This window comes from Erythrolamprus reginae, chromosome 5 (genome assembly GCF_031021105.1).
Source record: "Erythrolamprus reginae isolate rEryReg1 chromosome 5, rEryReg1.hap1, whole genome shotgun sequence".
Taxonomy (NCBI): Eukaryota; Metazoa; Chordata; class Lepidosauria; order Squamata; family Dipsadidae; genus Erythrolamprus; species Erythrolamprus reginae.
Window position 1 is genome coordinate 11,747,507 of NC_091954.1, and position 20,000 is coordinate 11,767,506.

Here is a 20,000-nt window from a genome sequence, read left to right on the forward strand (position 1 = left end):
ACCAGATGGGAGTGGCTTGGCAATCATGTGACCAGGGGGGTGGCTTAAAGGTCACGTGACTGGGTGGGAGTGGCTTACCGACCAAGATACGTTTTCAGATAGGTGTTTGGACTCTTTTTCAGTTGGTTAAGTCACATTATTTGAATAGGCACAAAAAAGGACAAATGATAGACAGCATTATTTTTTGAGGAGCCCAGTAACATTTTAAGGTTTTGTAATGAAGGTTCAGTATGATAACAGATTAGGCAAGTAGCTCAATTTTCTTTCATTGCTATAAAAGTTTAGTTTGAGATAATGATTAAAATGATTGAACTATTTTTCAGTTGGTTAAGTCACATTATTTGAATAGGCACAAAAAGGAGAAATGATAGACAGCATTAATTTTTGAGGCGCACAGAAACTTTTTAAGGTTTTGTAATGAAGGTTCAGTATGATAACAGGTTAGGCAAGTAGCTCAATTTTCTTTCATTGCTATAAAAGTTTAGTTTGAGATAATGATTAAAATGATTGAACTATTTTTCAGTTGGTTAAGTCACATTATTTGAATAGGCACAAAAAGGAGAAATGATAGACAGCATTATTTTTTGAGGCGCACAGAAACTTTTTAAGGTTTTGTAATGAAGGTTCAGTATGATAACAGGTTAGGCAAGTAGCTCAATGTTCTTTCATTGCTATAAAAGTTTGAGATAATGATTAAAATGATTGAACTCTTTTTCAGTTGGTTAAGTCACATTATTTCAATAGGCACAAAAAAAGGACAAATGATAGACCCCATTATTTTTTGAGGAGCACAGTAATCTTTTAAGGTTTTGTAATGAAGGTTCAGTATGATAACAGATTAGGCAAGTAGCTCAATTTTCTTTCATTGCTATAAAAGTTCAGTTCGAGATCATGAAGCGTTTATGGGTAAAAACATACTACTTAATATTTTAACATACCATTTCCTATTTTAAAAGTAATTAAGGATCATAATAAGGTACTAGAGAAGGAAGGACAATAAAAAAAAACCTATTAAGTATTCAACAAATAGTGCATAAATTTACTACCCCCACTGTGTTCCGTCCCCCCCCCCCTTGGGGGCTGCAGCCCATTACTGCACACAGGTCTGGTAGGTGAAAAAAAGGCCTAAACAGGCAAACCGGAAGTTAGGAAAATGCACTTCCGGTTGCCCCATTGTGCTGCTTATTTGCTTCCCTGAACCGCCAGGACTGCAAAAAACAACGGCAAACCGGAAGTTCGGAAAAATCACTTCCAGTTTGTCAGTTGAGGGATTTTTTTTGCCCTCGGAGCTTCAGTGAAGCTTCTCTGAAGTGTCCAGAGGATGAAATGGCCTTTCCCAAGGCTGAAAATCAGCCGGCCAGCTCACGCATGCACGCTGGAGCTGAAATTTGGCAAAGTCTCACGTGCCCTCTGATATGGCTCCGCGTACCACCTGTGGCACTTTTGCCATAGGTTCGCCATCACGAATCTAGGGTTTATGTATTGTTTTTATTATACTGCTTATAATCAATTTCCGGTCACAATTCAAAGTGTTGGTTATGACCTTTAAAGCCCTACATGGCATTGGACCTGAGTATCTCCAAAACCGCCTGCTACCGCACGAATCCCAGCGACCGATAAGGTCCCACAGAGTTGGCCTTCTCCGGGTCCCGTCGACTAAACAATGTCATCTGGCGGGCCCCAGGGGAAGAGCCTTCTCTGTGGCGGCCCCGGCCCTCTGGAATCAACTCCCCCCGGAGATTAGAACTGCTCCCACCCTCCTTGTCTTTCGTAAACTACTCAAGACCCACCTATACCGCCAGGCATGGGGGATTTGAAACACCTTTCCCCCAGGCTCCTTATAATTTATGTTTGGTATGTATGTGTTGTTTGGTTTTAATCTGATAGGGTTTTAGTTATTTCTTTTAATATTAGATTTGTGCTGCTATAATATTGTTTTTATCATTGTTGTGAGCCACCCCGAGTCTTCGAAGAGGGGCGGCATACAAATCTAATAAATAATAATAATTGCTATAATAATAATTGCTATAATAATAATTGCTATAATAATAATTGCTATAATAATAATTGCTATAATAATAATTGCTATAACAATAATTGCTATAATAATAATAATAATAATAATAATAATAATAATTATTATTATTATTATTATTATTATTATTATTATTATTATTATTATTATTATATACTTGTAAACGGCTTTGAGATTCTTTCCACTGGAAGCAGTGTGAACATGTATGAATCGCTTTCAAAATGGACAGAGGGAGAAATCTGGTGCTGAAATCCAGTGAAATAGAGATCCAGTGAAATGGAGAGCTCTTTATTCATTTCATCTACTGTAACGCTCTCTACATGGGGCTACCTTTGAAGAGTGTTCGGAAACTTCAGATCGTGCAGAATGCAGCTGCGAGAGCAATCATGGGCTTTCCCAAATATGCCCATGTTACTCCAACACTCCGCAGTCTGCATTGGTTGCCGATCAGTTTCCGGTTACAATTCAAAGTGTTGGTCATCACCTATAAAGCCGTTCATGGCACCAGACCAGGGTATCTACGAGACCGCCTTCTGCCGCACGAATCCCAGCGACCAGTTAGGTCTCACCGAGTTGGTCTCCTCCGGGTCCTGTCAACTAAACAATGTCATTTGGTGGGACCCAGGGGAAGAGCCTTCTCTGTGGTGGCTCTGACCCTCTGGAATCAGCTCCCTCCAGAGATTAGAACTGCCCCCACCCTCCTTGCCTTTCGTAACCTCCTTAAAACCCACCTCTGCCATCAAGCGTGGGGGAACTGAAACATCTCCCCCTGCCTATGTAGTTTTTTGTGTATTGTATGATTATATGTATGTTTTCATATATTTGGGTTTCTTGTTTTTTTAGACTTTTTAAATGTATTATTGTTATTTTAGATTCTAACTATTAGATTTTTCATTTTTATATTGTTTCTATCATTGCTGTAAGCCGCCCCGAGTCTATGGAGAGGGGCGGCATACAAATCTAATTAATAATAATAATAATAATAATAATAATAATAATAATAATAAAAATAATAATAATAATAATGATAGATAGATAGATAGATAGATAGATAGATAGATTAGATAGGATAGATAGATAGATAGAAAGATAGATAGATAGATAGATAGATAGATAGATAGATAGAAAGATAGATAGATAGATAGATAGATAGAAAGATAGATAGAAAGATAGATAGATAGAAAGAAAGATAGATAGATAGATAGATAGATAGAAAGAAAGATAGATAGATAGATAGATAGATAGATAGATAGATAGATAGATAGATAGAAAGATAGATAGATAGATAGATAGAAAGAAAGAAAGAAAGATAGATAGATAGATAGATAGATAGATAGATAGATAGAAAGAAAGATAGATAGATAGATAGATAGAAAGAAAGAAAGATAGATAGATAGATAGATAGAAAGAAAGATAGAAAGATAGAAAGATAGATAGATAGAAAGATAGATAGAAAGATAGATAGATAGATAGATAGATAGATAGATAGATAGAAAGAAAGAAAGATAGATAGATAGATAGATAGATAGATAGAAAGAAAGATAGATAGATAGATAGATAGATAGATAGATAGATAGATAGATAGATAGATAGATAGATAGATAGATAGAGTGGCTTTCAGAGTTACTAGCTTCTCCCATGGAAGCGGAATGAAAATGACAAGTGTTCTCATTTGTCAAATGGACCCAAAGTCTTCTAGTCATTTACGTGAAAAATGTTTTCACGTTAGGCTATTTCACAAACTTTGAATATTGAGTTCAATCGTGCACTTCAGCATCCACATTATTTTCATTGGCAGAACAGTTTGCTTTTTGAGAAGCTCCCCACAGAGATGTCCACGATTGCCCTCGATTGGTTAGTAAACAAGGAGAAAGAGGTTGCGGTAGATCTGATTAATTGTGTGCCATTTTTATTTTCAGCTGCTGCTGAAGGAAAAGGGAGAAGTGGAGAAGATTTTTTCCAGAAGGTAAGAGCCCTTTGCGTTCATGGCTATGCCTATGCAACAACTAACAGAAAAGGCATTTTGGATTGAGTCCTGAACACAAGTTCTTGTTTTTGTTAAAACTTTGGGACATATGCACGGCCAGCCCTTCCCCCTGAGCAATAATGCAAAACCATTGGATGGGTTATGCCTGATCTAAGATCCATGAGCCCAGCCTTCTCCTACCTTTGCACAGAGGACAGTAACTTCTTCTTTGTACCCAGACTATCAATAAGGGTTGTAGTTTATGATTCTTGACAAACCTTTCTTTTATGTGCCCCGAGAGCACATGCACCAAGACAAATTCCTTGTGTGTCCAATCACACTTCGCCAATAAAGAATTCTATTCTATTCTATTCTATTCTAGTCGAGTCGAGTCGAGTCGAGTCGAATCTATTCAAGTCTATTCTATTCTAGTCTAGTTGAGTCTAGTCTAGTCTAGTCTAGTTTAGTCGAGTCAAGTCGAGTCTATTCAAGTCTATTCTATTGTAGTCTATTCTAGTCTATTCAAGTCTATTCTATTCTAGTCTATTCAAGTCTATTCTAGTCGAGTCGAGTCGAGTCTATTCAAGTCTATTCTATTCTAGTTTAGTCGAGTCGAGTCTATTCAAGTCTATTCTATTCTAGTCGAGTCGAGTCGAGTCTATTCAAGTCTATTCTATTCTATTCTATTCTAGTCTAGTCTATTCAATTCTATTCAAGTCTATTCTATTCTAGTCGAGTCGAGTCTATTCAAGTCTATTCTATTCTATTCTATTCTAGTCTAGTCTATTCAAGTCTATTCTATTCTATTCTATTCTAGTCTAGTCTATTCAAGTCTATTCTATTCTAGTCGAGTCTAGTCGAGTCTATTCAAGTCTATTCTATTCTATTCCAGTCTAGTCTATTCTGTTCTATTCTAGTCTAGTCTATTCAAGTCTATTCTAGTCTATTCTAGTCTATTTTATGCTAGTCTAGTCTAGTCTATTCAAGTCTATTCTATTCTATTCTAGTCTATTTTATGCTAGTCTAGTCTAGTCTAGTTCAGTCCAGTCCAATCCTCTTCTCTTCTCTTCTCTTCCCTTCCCTTCCCTTCCCTTCCCTTCCCTTCCCTTCCCTTCCCTTCCCTTCCCTTCTCTATTCTAATCTAGTGTAGTCTAGTCCAGGGGTCTCCAACCGCCGGTCCGCGGACCGGGACCGGGCCGTTGGGGGTTTTCAGCCGGTCCGCGGCGCCAGGGCCCCCTCGGCCTTTCCGCGCTGCCCACCGCCCGCCCGATTTGCCCCCTCTGCTCCTCTGCCACCTCCTGCCTTTCACCGCAGCTCCTCCCGCACCCGGAACGCACGCCCTGCCCGCCTCACATTTGCCGAGAGGACTTTCGCCCCGGGCTCTCAGCAAGGGGGCTGCATGAGAGGCGGGGCCGGCGGAAGGTGATATTCAATGTCGGGGGCGCATGGGCGGTTTTGCGCGCGCTCCCTATCTCCCTGCTAGCCCACTCGGAATACTGTATTCAAAATAAGAAAAGCCTTCGCCGGCAAAGGCTTTTCTTATTTTGAATACGTATTCCGAGTGGGCTAGCAGGGAGATAGGGAGCGCGCGCAAAACCGCCCATGCGCCCCCGACATTGAATATCACCTTCCGCCGGCCCCGCCTCTCATGCAAACCCCCTTGCTGAGAGCCCGGGGCGAAAGTCCTCTCGGCAAATGTGAGGCGGGCAGGGCGTGCGCGCGTCACCGCTGAGAAGAACGGAGAGAGAACGAGAGTGAGTGAAAGCAACAGACAGCAAGATAGAGAGAAAGTGAGAAAGAGAGAGTGAGAGAAAGGGGGGGGGAGAGAAAGAGATAGCAAGAGAGAGAGAACAAGAGAGAGAAAGAGCGTGAGAAACAAAACAAGAGAGAAAGAGTGAGATAGAGAGAAAGCAAAAGAGACAGAAAGAAAACAAGAGAGAGAAAGTGAGAAGAAGAGAGAGAAAGAGAGGGAGAGAGAGAGAAAGAGAGAGGGGGGGAGAGAGAGAAAGAGAGGGAGAAAGAGAGGGAAAGGGGGGAGAGATAGCAAGAGAGGGAGAGAGAAAGAGAGAGGGAAAGGGGGAGAGAGGGGGGAGAGAAAGAGGAGATAAAGGAAGAGGAGAGAGAGAAAGGAAGAGAAAGAAAGAAAGAGGGATAGAAAGAGAGAGAGAGTGAGAGATGCTCAGTGAGCCTTTCTTTGAAGTTGCCTTTCTTTCTTTCTTTCTTTCTCTTTCTTTCTTTCTTGCTCTTTTTCTTTCTCTCTTTTACCTTTCCTTCCTCTATTTCTTTTCTTTCTCCTTCCTACCTTCTTCCCTCCCTCCCTCCAGTCCTTCCTCTCTTACTCTCCCCTTTCATAAGTTTCCTTGCTTCCTTCCTCTGTTCCTGTCCCTTCCCTCTTTCCTTCTTTCTTCCTTCCTCCCTTCCTTTCCTCCCTCCATTTCTTGCTTTCCTTTTCCTTCCTCCCTTCTTTCCTCCCTCATTCCCTTCTTTCACTCCTTCCTCTCTTACTCTCCCCTTTCACACCTTTCTTTGCTTCTTTGCACCCTTCTTCTGTTCCTGTACCTTCCCTCTTTCCTTCCTTCCTTCCCACCCTCCGTCCATTCATTCACCCATTCCTCTCTTGATCGCCCCTTTTACGGCGCCGCTGACAGCTAGCTCCCCCCCCCCCACCGGGCCATGGAAAACTGGTCTAGCTGAAAGCCGGTCCCTGGTGCAAAAAAGGTTGGGGACCTCTGGTCTAGTCCATTCCATTCCAGGCTAACTAAGTTGAAGACAGGGAAATGTATGTTCAGCTCCACAATATGAATCCATATTCTAAACCCGGCCCCCAATATTCTAGGTCACTCCATGATGACCAGTAAGGACTTTGGAATGTTCTTCTGTTTAGAAAAATAATATTATGTTTCCATTATGGTTAGCTCGGTTCCAAATATATAGGAATGTGGTCCTTGTGGTTTAAGTTGGTCTTACTTTCTTTTGTGGATGCTTCTGAATTAAGGATTGTGGAAGGTTGGGGGGTGGGTGAGAAGGGTTTGGGGGAAAACCCCCTAAAATATTTGGCTTCTGCTTGAACCGAAGACATTCAGTGTTGGAGACAAAGGTTCTTGCTTTCCCTGTTCCTTCTCTGCTCTGCTATTTAAGGGTGGAAGGAAAAGTAATTGCAGAGATGCAGGACTTGTGGTTGGTTGACACAGTTAGGCTGAGGAATTTGTCATCTTTGTATGAATTGTTAGATTTGCAGAAGTTTGCATTTTTGGGTAGCCTGTAAAGTATTGTGGCTGAAAGAGAAACTTCCAGGAAAGCTCTTTGGAGTAAAAGCTTCATGGCTTACTCATTTCTTTCTCTCCGTTGTTTTCTTCAATCTCTTAAAAACTTTTTCCTTGTGTAAAATATCCAAACCCCACTCTGTTATGAACTGGAATGCAATAGTAGGAATGATGATACTGGGACTTTGAGTAACTGTCACCTCAACTTAACTCAACCATTTTTCTAAGTGGTACATTTTCTCGGATCACATGGTTGGCTGGAAGACTGGTGTGGAAATACTGAGGGGGAGGCAGTTTGGGAATATTGTGCAATAAGAAACGAAAATGGCTACATCTTGTTTGGAAAACAGAATGACAGGAAGCTTAGAAATTTGGAATACATTTGGAACACATTTGCAATACTGTGTTCAGTTCTGGAGACCTCACCTACAAAAAGATATTTGATAAAATTGAGCGGGTCCAAAGGCGGGCTACAAAAATGGTGGAAGGTCTTAAGCATAAAACTTATCAGGAAAGACTTAATGAACTCAATCTGTATACAGTGTTCCCTCGATTTTCGTGGGGGATGCGTTCCGAGACCACCCGCGAAAGTCAAATTTCCGCGAAGTAGAGATGCGGTAGTAAATACACTATTTTTGGCTATGAACAGTATCTCAAACCTTCCCTTAACACTTTAAACCCCTAAATTTCAATTTCCCATTCCCTTAGCAACCATTTAGATTATTACTCACCATGTTTATTTATTAAAGTTTATTTTAAAAAATGTTTTTTAAAGGCAGATGAAAGTTTGGCAATGACTTATGACGTCATTGGGCAGGAAAAACCGTGGTATAGGGGGGGAAAACCGCAAAGTATTTTTTTTAATTAAGATTTTTGAAAAACCATGGTATAGACGTTCCACGAAGTCCGAACCCGCGAAAATCGAGGGAACACTGTAGTCTGGAGGACAGAAGGGAAAGGGGGACATGATCAAAACATTTAAATATGTTAAAGGGTTAAATAAAGTTCAGGGGGGAAGTGTTTTAAATAGGAAAGTGAACACAAGAACAAGGGGGCACAATCTTAGGTTAGTTGGGGGAAAGATCAGAAGCAACGTGGGAAAATATGATTTTACTGAAAGAGTAGTAGATGCTTGGAACAAACTTCCAGCAGACGTGGTAGATAAATCCACAGTAACTGAATTTCAACATGCTTGGGATAAACATATATCCATCCTAAGATAAAATACAGAAAATAGTATAAGGGCAGACTAGATGGACCATGAGGTTGCTAAGTCCACAGTAACTGAATTTAAATATGCCTACCTACCTATCATCTATCTATCTATCTATCTATCTATCTATCGATCGATCTATCGATCGATCTATCTATCGATCTATCGATCTATCGATCTATCGATCGATCTATTTATTGAATTTAAACATGCCTGGGATAAACATAGATCCACCCTAAAATAAAATACAGGTAATAGTATAAGGGCAGACTAGATGGGCCAGAGGTCTTTTTCTGCCGTCAATCTTCTATGTTTCTATGTTTCATATATTTCCAGAGGTTGCTAAAGAGGGCTGCATGAATCAGCCAATATCTCATTCGAAAGTGTGATTAAATTTGAATTGTCACTTAAATTAATTAGGAATTGGTAAAACAAACCTCTTGAGTCAGTTATTTAATTCTTCAACTCCGTCTGGATGCAGAGTGAGATAAATTCCTGCTTGAAGAACAGGTGTCAGATATGACCAGGAAGGCCTTTGCACAAATCCCGTTCCTAGGTTGTACCTTGATCACCTTCTCTTTGGACTGTCACAATGTGCTGTACCTGGGACTGTGCTTTTTTTTTTTTTTGTAATATTTTTTTTAAAATTCTCCATAATTTCCATATTATTATTATTATTATTATTATTATTATTATTATTATTATTATTATTATTATTTATTTATTTATTTATTAGATTTGTATGCCGCCCCTCTCCATGGACTCAGGGCGGCTCACAACAATAACAAAGACAATGTAAGAACAAATCTAATAATTTAAAAAACACTAAAAAACCCATTATTACAAGCAAACACACACACAAACATACCATGTATAAACTGTATAGGCCCGGGGGAGATGTCTCAGTTCCCCCATGCCTGACGGCAGAGATGGGTCTTAAGAACTTTACAAAAGGCATGGAGGGTGGGGGCAGTTCTAATCTCCAGGGGGAGCTGGTTCCAGAGGGTCGGGGCCACCACAGAGAAGGCTCTTCTCCTGGGTCCCGCCAAACAACATTGTTTAGTCGACGGGAGCCGGAGAAGGCCAACTCTGTGGGACCTAACCGGTCGCTGGGATTTGTGCAGCAGAAGGTGGTCCCGGAGATATTCTGGTCCGATGCCATGAAGGGCTTTATAGGTCATAACCAACACATTGAATTGTGACCGGAAATTGATCGGCAACCAATGCAGACTGCAGAGTGTTGGTCTAACATGGGCATGCCTTGGGAAGCCCATGATTGCTTTCGCAGCTGCATTCTGCACGATCTGAAGTTTCCAAACACTTTTCAAAGGTAGCCCCATGTAGAGAGCGTTACAGTAGTTGAACCTCGAGGTAATGAGGGCATGAGTGACTGTGAGCAGTGAGTCCCGGTCCAGATTTACATCAATGCACATACCTTAAAATATGTCAACAGCAAACTTAATTATACATTTTTTTATCCAATCAGTCATAAATCAATATACTATTTTGCATCTATTTTATGTTACTATTCATCAGTCCATTTTTTCTTCCTTTCTTGCACTCCCCTTCTTCTATCTCCATCTCCTCTCTCTACCTTTTTGCTACTTCTCTCCCCCTTTCTCCTTCCCTCCACTCCCTCTCTTCTCTCTTCATCTTTCTCCCTCTTGACGTTTCCCTGAGTGGTTCTTATTGTCAAGCTGGTGCAGAAGTTGGGGATAAACTAATGACTCGCTACACTATCTGTTCTGCCGGCGTGTCCCAACCGCCTGTAATTACAGGGTAATTAGTCCAGAAAGACACACACCCGGTGTTCTGTCGGGCTCTCTGGTAGACTCCTCCCAAAAATTCACAGGTACAAATTTCAGACACACACACGTTTGAAAATTCAAAACAATGTTCTTTATAATGAAAATTCACTTAAACCAAGCCCTCTTTCGGTATAGCAAAGAGCACTGGTCTCCAAACAAACTGGTAATTTGTACAAGTCCCTTATCAGTTCTGTGATACTTAGCTTGCAGCTGTGAGGCAATTCACAGTCCTTCTTTCACAAAGTGAAACACACTTTGCCCTGGTTTAGTTTCAAAGCGGGGAAAAATCAGCACACAAAAGGTCAAAGTCAGTAAAGCAGTCATGAAACACAACAATCAGATAATCCTCCACAATGGCCAAACCCACAGGCTGCTATTTATAGCAGCCTCATTAATTACCACAGCCCCACCCAACCACAGGTGGCCTCATTTTCTTTGATAATAATCTCTCAGTTGTTGCTGCCTATGCATCGCTCTCTGCATGCGTGGCTGTATCATTAACTCTTGTTCTGAATCCAAGGAGGAGATAGATAATTGATCTCCTTCTGAGCTGTCTGCCACACTCTCCCTGTCACTCATGTCTTCTTGGTCAGAGGAGCCTTCATCAGCAGATTCCACCGGGGGCAAAACAGGCCTGCAGCATGTGGATGTCTCCCCCACATCCACAGTCCTTGGGGCAGGAGCTGGGACACAACACCAGGGTGCTGGATGATCCCATCAGTAATGGGTTTGAGCCTTAATGTCTTGTATTCTCTTATAGAATAGAATAGAATTCTTTATTGTCCAAGTGTGATTGGACACACAAGGAATTTATCTTGGTGCATATGCTCTCAGTGTACATAAAAGAAAAAGATACATTTGTCAAGAATCATAAGGTACAACACTTAATGATCGTCATAGGGATCAAATAAGCAATGAAGAAACCATCAATATTAATAAAAATCTTATGACACCAGCAACAAGTTACAGTCATACAATCCTAAGTGGAAGGAAATGGGTGATAGGAATGATGGGGAAAAACTAGTAGAAATAGAAGTGCAGATTTACCGGTAGTAAAAAGTTTGACAGTATTGAGGGAATTATTTGTTTAGCAGAGTGATGGCATTCGGGAAAAACTGTTCTTGTGTCTACTGTAGTTGTCTTGGTGTGCATTGCTCCGTAGCGACATTTTGAGGGTAGGAGTTGAAATAGTTTATGTCCAGGATGGGAGGGGTTGTATTGAATTTTTATTGTCTATTTTGTGTTTTTTTCAATCCTATATAAATCACCCGTAATCTCAATTTTCATAGTCTGCCTTTGTTTGACTAAACAAATTCACATGTATCTGATTTGATTTAATCACTGGTTCATTTTCAGTTGAAGTAATGATTTCATAATTACTGGCTGCCCTTTCTTTTTAAAAAAATGCCATGGACAGATGGTTCTCTAACAGTTTAATCATAGCTTACTCTAAAACATGATGCTACTGTAGAGTATTATTATTTTTTTGAAAGATGCAATAACATTAACTTGCAGATTTCTAAGAAAAGAGCTGTGTGTGTGAAAGAGAGATTGTCAGTTTGTGGGAAGACGAGTAAATTCCCCATTGATTTGCTCTTGACTCCTAGTGAGTTCTTGAACCCTTGTACAGTGGTACCTCTACCTAAGAATGCCTCTACTTAACAAACTTTTCTAGACAAGAACTGGGTGTTCAAGATTTTTTTGCCTTTTCTCAAGAACTATTTTCCACTTATAAACCTGAGCCTCCAAAACTGTAACCGGAAAAGGCAGGGAGAAGCCTCTATGGGGCCTCTCTAGGAATCTCCTGGGAGGAAACAGGGATGGGAAAGGCGGGGAGAAGCCTCCGTGGAGCATATCTAGGAATCTCCAGGGAGGAAACAGGGATGGAAAAGGTTGGGGGAAGCCTCCATGGGGCCTCTCTAGGAATCTCCTGGGAGGAAACAGGGCTGGAAAAGGTGGGGAGAAGCCTCCGTGGGGCCTCTATAGGAATCTCCTGGGAGGAAACAGGGCCTGAAAAGATGGGGAGAAGCCTCTGTGGGGTCCCTCTAGGAATCTCTTGGGAGGAAACAGGGCCGGAAAAGGCAGGGAGAAGCCTCTGTGGGGCCTCTCTAGGAATCTCTTGGGAGGAAACAGGGACAGAAAAGGCAGGGAGAAGCCTCTCTGGGACCTCTCTAGGAATCTCCTGGGAGGTAATAGGGCCTCCACCCTCCCCGTGGTTCCCCCAATCGCATGCATTATTTGCTTTTACATTGATTCCTATGGGAAAAATTGCTTCTTCTTACAAACTTTTCTACTTAAGAACCTGGTCACGGAATGAATTAAGTTCGTAAGTAGAGGTACCACTGTGCTTTTCTTGGCAGTGGCACATAACTAGCATGCCATTGCCTTCTTCCAGTAATATTTTTGAGATATATAGTCTAGTCTATCTCCTTGGCTAAGAACTGACCATACCAGACCCCACTGAACTTCTAAATCCAGACATGGGGAGTTACCACCTGCTGAGAAAACTCTCGATAGCACCAACAGATGTAGGTGCTGAGTATTGGTCAGCCTGAGACAACTTGGCTGCCTTGCCTGTGTTCTATCAATCGACCAACCTCCTGTTATCATTTCTGTCTGTCATCTATCAAGCACAAAAGCAGCAAAACCTCTCGGCTCTTGTGTTCTTTTTTTCTACTTCTCTCCTTCTTTGAAATGAGATTTTGCCATCTGTGGAACCCATCATAATTCCCAGGTGTGTCCCAAAAAGCTCTCAGCTTCCAGAGGTAATCTGTAGCTCCAGCAAAAACGTCAGAAAATGAAGGACAGACTTGGGGAATTCAATTCAATTCAATTTATTAGATTTGTATGCCGCCCTTCTCCAAAGACTCGGGGCGGCTCACAACGATAAAAACAATATTACAATGGCAGAAATCTAATATTAAAAATTACTAAAAACCCTATCATAATTAAAACCAAACAGCACATACATACCAAACATAAATAATAATGAGCCTTGGGGGAAAGATGTCTCAAATCCCCCATGCCTGGCGGTATAGGTGGGTCTTAAGTAGTTTGCGAAAGGCAAGGAGGGTGGGGGCAGTTCTAATCTCCGGGGGGAGTTGATTCCAGAGGGCCGGGGCCGCCACACAGAAGGCTCTTCCCCTGGGGCCTGCCAGACGACATTGTTTAGTCAACGGGACCCGGAGAAGGCCAACTCTGTGGGACCTCATTGGTTGCTGGGATTCGTGCGGTAGCAGGCGGAATTGCTATATGCACATTTGTTAAAACTTGGGGAGGAGTTCTCAAATAATAGGATGCATAAAATGTATAAAAATTAAGCATAAAATGTATCAGGAAAGACTTAATGAACTCAATCTGTATAGTCTGAAGGACAGAAGGGAAAGGGGGGGGACATGATCAAAACATTTAAATATGTTAAAGGGTTAAATAAGGTTCGGCCACCTTTGCCTCCACTCGGGGAGCCACCGTGGTCGAGCTGAGTGAGAGGAAAAGGCCCGGCGACCACGGTGGCTCCCTGAGTGGAGGCACAGGCGGTGGCAATAATCTCTGCACTTTCTACGGCCGCCTGGCTGGGCTGCCCAGAGGGAAGTGGCAGCTCCCACCCAAGGAACCCGCGGCAATGGCCACCAGTGTTAGACATAGGTGGTGGGAGAAGGATAGGGAGCTGCAGCCGCCCCACCCGCCGTGACATTCAAAATAAGAAAAACCTTTGCCGACCTCCCCACTTTCATCGGTCCCGCCCCCAACATCCAACGTCCGGCTCCATTGCGCGGTCTTGGAAAAGGCTGCGCAGGGGGTTGTTTTTGCACATGTGGCCACCACCACCTCCTCCTCGATGCCACCAGACACTCAGCAGCAGACCGCGGTGAGTGGACGGGAGATTTTGGAGCCTATTATATCTATATGTAAAATCTTGTGCGCTGCTGAGGGCCGGATAAATGGCCTCAATGGGCCGCATGCATCCCACAGGCCGTAGTTTGGGGACCGCTGGTCTAAAGGAAAGTGATCGCATGGGGGACAAAGGAAACAATACAAAGGTGTTGAAAGCCTCCTTCAAGTCCCTCGATATCAACGCCATTTCCTGGGAAACCTTGGCACAAAATCAGTCAACATGGCGCATGCTGATCCACCAAGGCATTTGAGGCCAGAAGAACATTCATAGCAGAAGAGAAGAGAGCACTCCACAAAGCCAGAGCAGCAAGTGCTGCGACAATGGTGCCAACACATGTCTGCCCAACATGCGGCAGAACATTTCGTGCCTGTATATGCCTTACCAACCACCTGCGGACACATCGTGTACCGCCCACAACCCATTAGATGTCAAAGTCCTCTTTGCACACGATGGACCAACATCATCAGGTTTGCTATGGCTTTCCTCCCAACAAATATGAGCAGCCTAACACATGAAACCTTCAAAGGGAGATTGGACTGTCATCTCTCTCAAATGGTGTAGGAACTCCTGCTTGAGTAGGGGGTTGGACTTGATGACCTACAAGGTCCCTTCCAATTCTGATAATAAATTTAAAATACAGTGGTACCTCTACGTACGAACTTAATTTATTCCGTGACCAGATTCTTAAGTAGAAAAGTTCGTAAGAAGAAGCAATTTTTCCCATAGGAATCAATGTAAAAGCAAATAATGTGTGTGATTGGGGAAACCACAGGGAGGGTGGAGGCCCTGTTTCCTCCCAGGAGATTCCTAGAGAGGCTCCATGGAGGCTTCCCCCCACCTTTTCCGGCCCTGTTTCCTCCCAGGAGATTCCTAGAGAGGCCCCATGGAGGCTTCTCCCTGCCTTTTCCAGCTCTGTTTCCTCCCAGAAGATTCCTAGAGAGACCCCACAGGGGCTTCTCCCCACCTTTTCTGGCCATGTTTCCTCCCAGGAGATTCCTAGAGGGGCTCCACAGAGGCTTCTCCCTGCCTTTTCCTGTTACAGTTTTGGAGGCTCGGGTTCGAAAGTGGAAAATGGTTCGTGAGAAGAGACAAAAAAATCTTGAACACCCAGTTCATATCTAGAAAGGTTCGTAAGTATAGGCGTTCGTAGGTAAAGATAGCACTGTAAATAGTTTGACCTGTGGGATTTAGCAATCGAACTTGATGCTGCTACAGTTCTTATTTCATAGAAACATAGAAGTCTGACGGCCGAAAAAGACCTCCTGGTCCATCTAGTCTGCCCTTATACTATTTTCTGTATTTTATCTTAGGATGGATATATGTTTTTCCCAGGCATGTTTAATGTCTGCTGGAAGTTTGTTCCAAGGATCTACTACTCTTTCAGTAAAATAATATTTTCTCATGTTGCCTTTGATCTTTCCCCCAACTAACTTCAGATTTTGTCCCCTTGTTCTTGTGTTCACTTTCCTATTAAAACACTTCCCTCCTGAACCTTATTTAACCCTTTAATATATTTAAATGTTTCGATCATGTCCCCCCTTTTCCTTCTGTCCTCCAGACTATACAGATTGAGTTCATTAAGTCTTTCCTGATACGTTTTATGCTTAAGACCTTCCACCATTCTTGTAGCCCGTCTTTGGACCCCTTCAATTTTGTCAATATCTTTTTGTAGGTGAGGTCTCCAGAACTGAACACAGTATTCCAAATGTGGTCTCACCAGCATTCTATATAGCGGGATCATAATCTCCCTCTTCCTGCTTGTTATACCTCTAGCTATGCAGCCAAGCATCCTACTTGCTTTTACTACTGCCTGACTGCACTGTTCATCCATTTTGAGACTGTCAGAAATCACTACCCCTAAATCCTTCTCTTCTGAAGTATTTGCTAACACAGAACTGCCAATACAATACTCAGATTGAGGATTCCTTTTCCCCAAGTGCATTATTTTTACATTTGGAAACATTAAACTGCAGTTTCCATTGCTTTGACCATTTATCTAGTAAAGCTAAATCATTTACCATATTACAGACGCCTCCAGGAATATCAACCCTATTGCAGACTTTTAGAGTCATCGGCAAATAGGCAAACATATTAAAAAGAATAGGACCCAGAACAGACCCTTGTGGCACACCGCTTGTAACCCGACTCTGCTCAGAATACTCGCCGTTAACAATAACTCTCTGATGTCTACGCTTCAGCCAGCTGCAAATCCATTGAACTATCCAGGGATTAAGTCCAATCTTCACTAATTTATCTATCAGCTCTTTATGTGGAACCGTATCAAAGGCTTTGCTGAAGTCCAGGTAGGCAATATCCACGGCACCACCTTCATCCAACACCTTTGTGACATAGTCAAAGAAATCAATGAGATTAGTCTGACATGATTTGCCTTCAGTAAAGCCATGCTGATTTGGGTCCAATAAGTTTTTGTTTTTTAGGTGCTGATTTATCCTCTTTTTGAGTAGAGTCTCTATCATTTTAACTACAACTGATGTCAAGCTAACTGGCCTGTAGTTACCAGCTTCTTCTCTACTGCCCTTCTTGTGGATAGGCACAACACTGGCCATTCTCCAATCCTCAGGAACTTCTTCTGTTAACAAGGATTGGTTAAACAAATCAGTCAGGGGGGGTAGCAATGACAGATCGGTGTTTGGGGCTCTTTAGGAATAGATGTATGTCAAGATAGAACGGCCTTATTTGGAAGTTGCCTCCCAGCTGCAATTTATTACCCTGTGGTTGCTGAAACCCATTCAAAGCAAAGAGCATTGAGTCCTGGCTGACATTTCTCACTTTTTCCACATGGCACCATCCTCTGGAAATAGTGGCTTTTAAGGCATTCTATTGATACAGGCAATAGAAAGAAGCGTAAACTTTTCACTGTGTGTGTTTGTCTTTCAAATTTTTCCTGTAAGACATCGGCAAGGATGCCGTCTCTTTCATCACAATTATAGCCACGGTTTCTTTAAACAGCAGGATTTGAAACAGGATTGTGTGTGCTGACTTCCGTAGTTCAGAGAATGGAGGATTATTTTCTCACCTAAAGGCACTAGAGGAACTCACAGTCTTAACCGTTTCACTGATGTTTTGCAAGAAAGTAAAACTTGGGTTATCCAGGGTGGGTGGGTTTCTAATTTACACCGCGGCCGGTTTGCTTCCTTCCGTGCCACATGGGTGCGCTGCGTGGGTGAAAATGTGCTTTGCACGTACAGTGTTCCCTCGATTTTCACGGGTTCGAACTTCTCGAATAGCCTATACCACGATTTTTCAAAAAATATTAATTAAAAAATACTTCGCGGGTTTTTTTTTTTCTATACCATGGTTTTTCCCACCCAATGACGTCATATGTCATCGCCAAACTAATAATTTTTGCAAATAAATAACAAAAAAAATAATTATTGTTAAGAAATAATTATGTTTATAAATATCAGGATCACTAAGTGTCTTATTCAATGGTGAGTACCAGTAATAATGGTGAGTAAATGGTTGTTAAGGGGAATGGGAAATGGTAATTTAGAGGTTTAAAGTGTTAAGGGAAGGCTTGTGATACTGTCCATAGCCAAAAATGGTGTATTTACTTCCGCATCTCTACTTTGCGGAAATTTGACTTTCGCGGGCGGTCTTGGAACGCATCCCCCGCGGAAATTGAGGGAACATTGTACTTGCGCGGTGCCAAAAAGTCTGGATAAAGAAAGGAGAAAACAAAATGGGAGCTGCATACATAGTGCCGAAAACTTGAATTCTGTGCATGCTCAGAAGAAGAAGAAAAATAATAATAATAATAATAATAATAATAATAATAATAATAATAATAATAATACAACAAAACAACAACAAAACAACAATAACAATAACAATAACAATATTGCGGGGGGAAATATTTACTGACCCCTCACATCCTGGACACAAATTGTTTCAACTCCTACCCTCAAAACGTCGCTACAGAGCACTGCACACCAAGACAACTAGACACAAGAACAGTTTTTTTCCGAACGCCATCACTCTACCGAACGGATAATTCCCTCAACACTGTCAGACTTTCTACTAAATCTGCACTTCTATTCTACTAGTTTTTCTCATCATTCCTATCACCCATTTCCTCCCATGTTGACTGTATGACTGTATGATTGTAACTTGTTGCTTATATCCTAAGATTTTTATTAATATTGCTTTTTCATTGCTTATTTGACCCCTATGACAATCATTAAGTGTTGTACCACATGATTCTTGACAAATGTATATTTTATTTTATGTACGCTGAGAGCATATGCACCAAGACAAATTCCTTGTGTGTCCAATCACACTTGGCCAATAAAATTCTATTCTATTCTATTCTATTCTATTCTATTCTATTCTATTCTATTCTACATAGAGTCCAAGGTCAACTGAACAAATGAGGAAGTTAATGAATCCCTGCACTGGATTGGACCAAATGTCCCAATTGTCGAAATGTAACATCCATAGGTAGTCACTTCTCATAATTTCTGTCTCTTTGTGTAAGGTCAGCCTGTAAATCCACACGAACCACCGTCCACCCATCAATTCACTTGTTTGAGCCAATAATATCAGCCCTTAAATTCCGCTGAAATTTTAGAAGGATTCATAAATTTCCTTAAGGAAATAATGTAACTTATAGTCACCAATCCACGTAGTCACCAACTGTATCCGATTGGAGTTTCTACTTTGTTCCTTTGTGCTGTCACTTTTAAACCAAGTTTTCTACTCTTTCCTCTCACTCACCGCTGCAAAATCCTCTGCCTCAAATCCTCAAGTTACAATGTTCCTGGTCCTCCAGTCAATCCAATATTTGTACCTCCTTTTGGGGGGACCTCTTCTCATACAAACACTTTCATGTTGATTTTTTAATCTTCGTGTCAGGTTGGCTTCGCTCAGAATTTAGAAAAAGTAAAACTCAGACTCCGTTTTGAACTTCAAAGGTCATCTTGACTAAATCAGAAGTGGGTGCATTGAAAGAAAAACAGTCTAGGGAAAAAGGCGCGACAGATTTATTTGTGATTTGATTTGATTTGATTTGATTTGATTTGATTTGATTTCCGCCCCTCTCCGCAGACTCGGGGCGGCTAACAACAGTAATAAAACAGCATATAACAATAATCCAATACTAAAAACAGTTAAAAACCCATTATTATAAAAACCAATCATACACACAGACATACCATGCATAAAATTGTAAAGGCCTAGGGGGAAAGAGTATCTCAATCCCCCCATGCCTGGTGGCAGAGGTGGGTTTTAAGTAGCTTACGAAAGGCAAGGAGGGTGGGGTCAATTCTAATCTCTGGGGGGAGTTGGTTCCAGAGGGCCGGGGCCGCCACAGAGAAGGCTCTCCCCTGGCCCCGCCAAGTGACATTGTTTGGTTGACGGGACCCGGAGAAGACCCACTCTGTGGGATGACTATTACAAACTAACCCCCATAGCCCCCTTAACAATTCATCCAATCCCCATTGTCCATCTCCATCAGGTGGACGCATCTTCACTAGTGATGGGTGAACCAAACTCGCACAATTCGAGTCCGTACTGAATTTTGCGGTGTTCGGTATACCCAACACAAACCTGAAATTTTTTTCAACGTTCGGGGTCGTGTTCGGCGTTCAGAGCTTTGACGTCACCGGCAGGTTGCCAAGGATGCCAAGGTGATCACTTCCTGGATTCCATGGAATCCAGGAAGTGATCCTCTTGGCGTCCTTAGCAACCTGCCGGTATACGTGACGTCAAAGCTCCGCCCCTGGAATCTCTTGGTGGGATTCCCCGTTCGGGTTCAGTTCGGGCTTGGCCGAATTTTGCCTAAAGTTCGTCCGAAGTTGC

At 42.0% G+C, this 20,000-nt stretch overlaps 1 protein-coding gene across 1 annotated transcript in view; it reads left to right on the forward strand.

Annotated features, from left to right (window-relative positions):
- Positions 1 to 20,000, forward strand: part of BICC1 (BicC family RNA binding protein 1) — a 202,855-nt gene that overhangs the window by 73,256 nt on the left and 109,599 nt on the right. Inside the window, exon 2 of the mRNA XM_070752068.1 lies at positions 3,955 to 4,001. Within this exon, the coding sequence (XP_070608169.1) occupies positions 3,955 to 4,001 (47 nt within the window). The remainder of the gene's footprint in view (positions 1 to 3,954; positions 4,002 to 20,000) is intronic.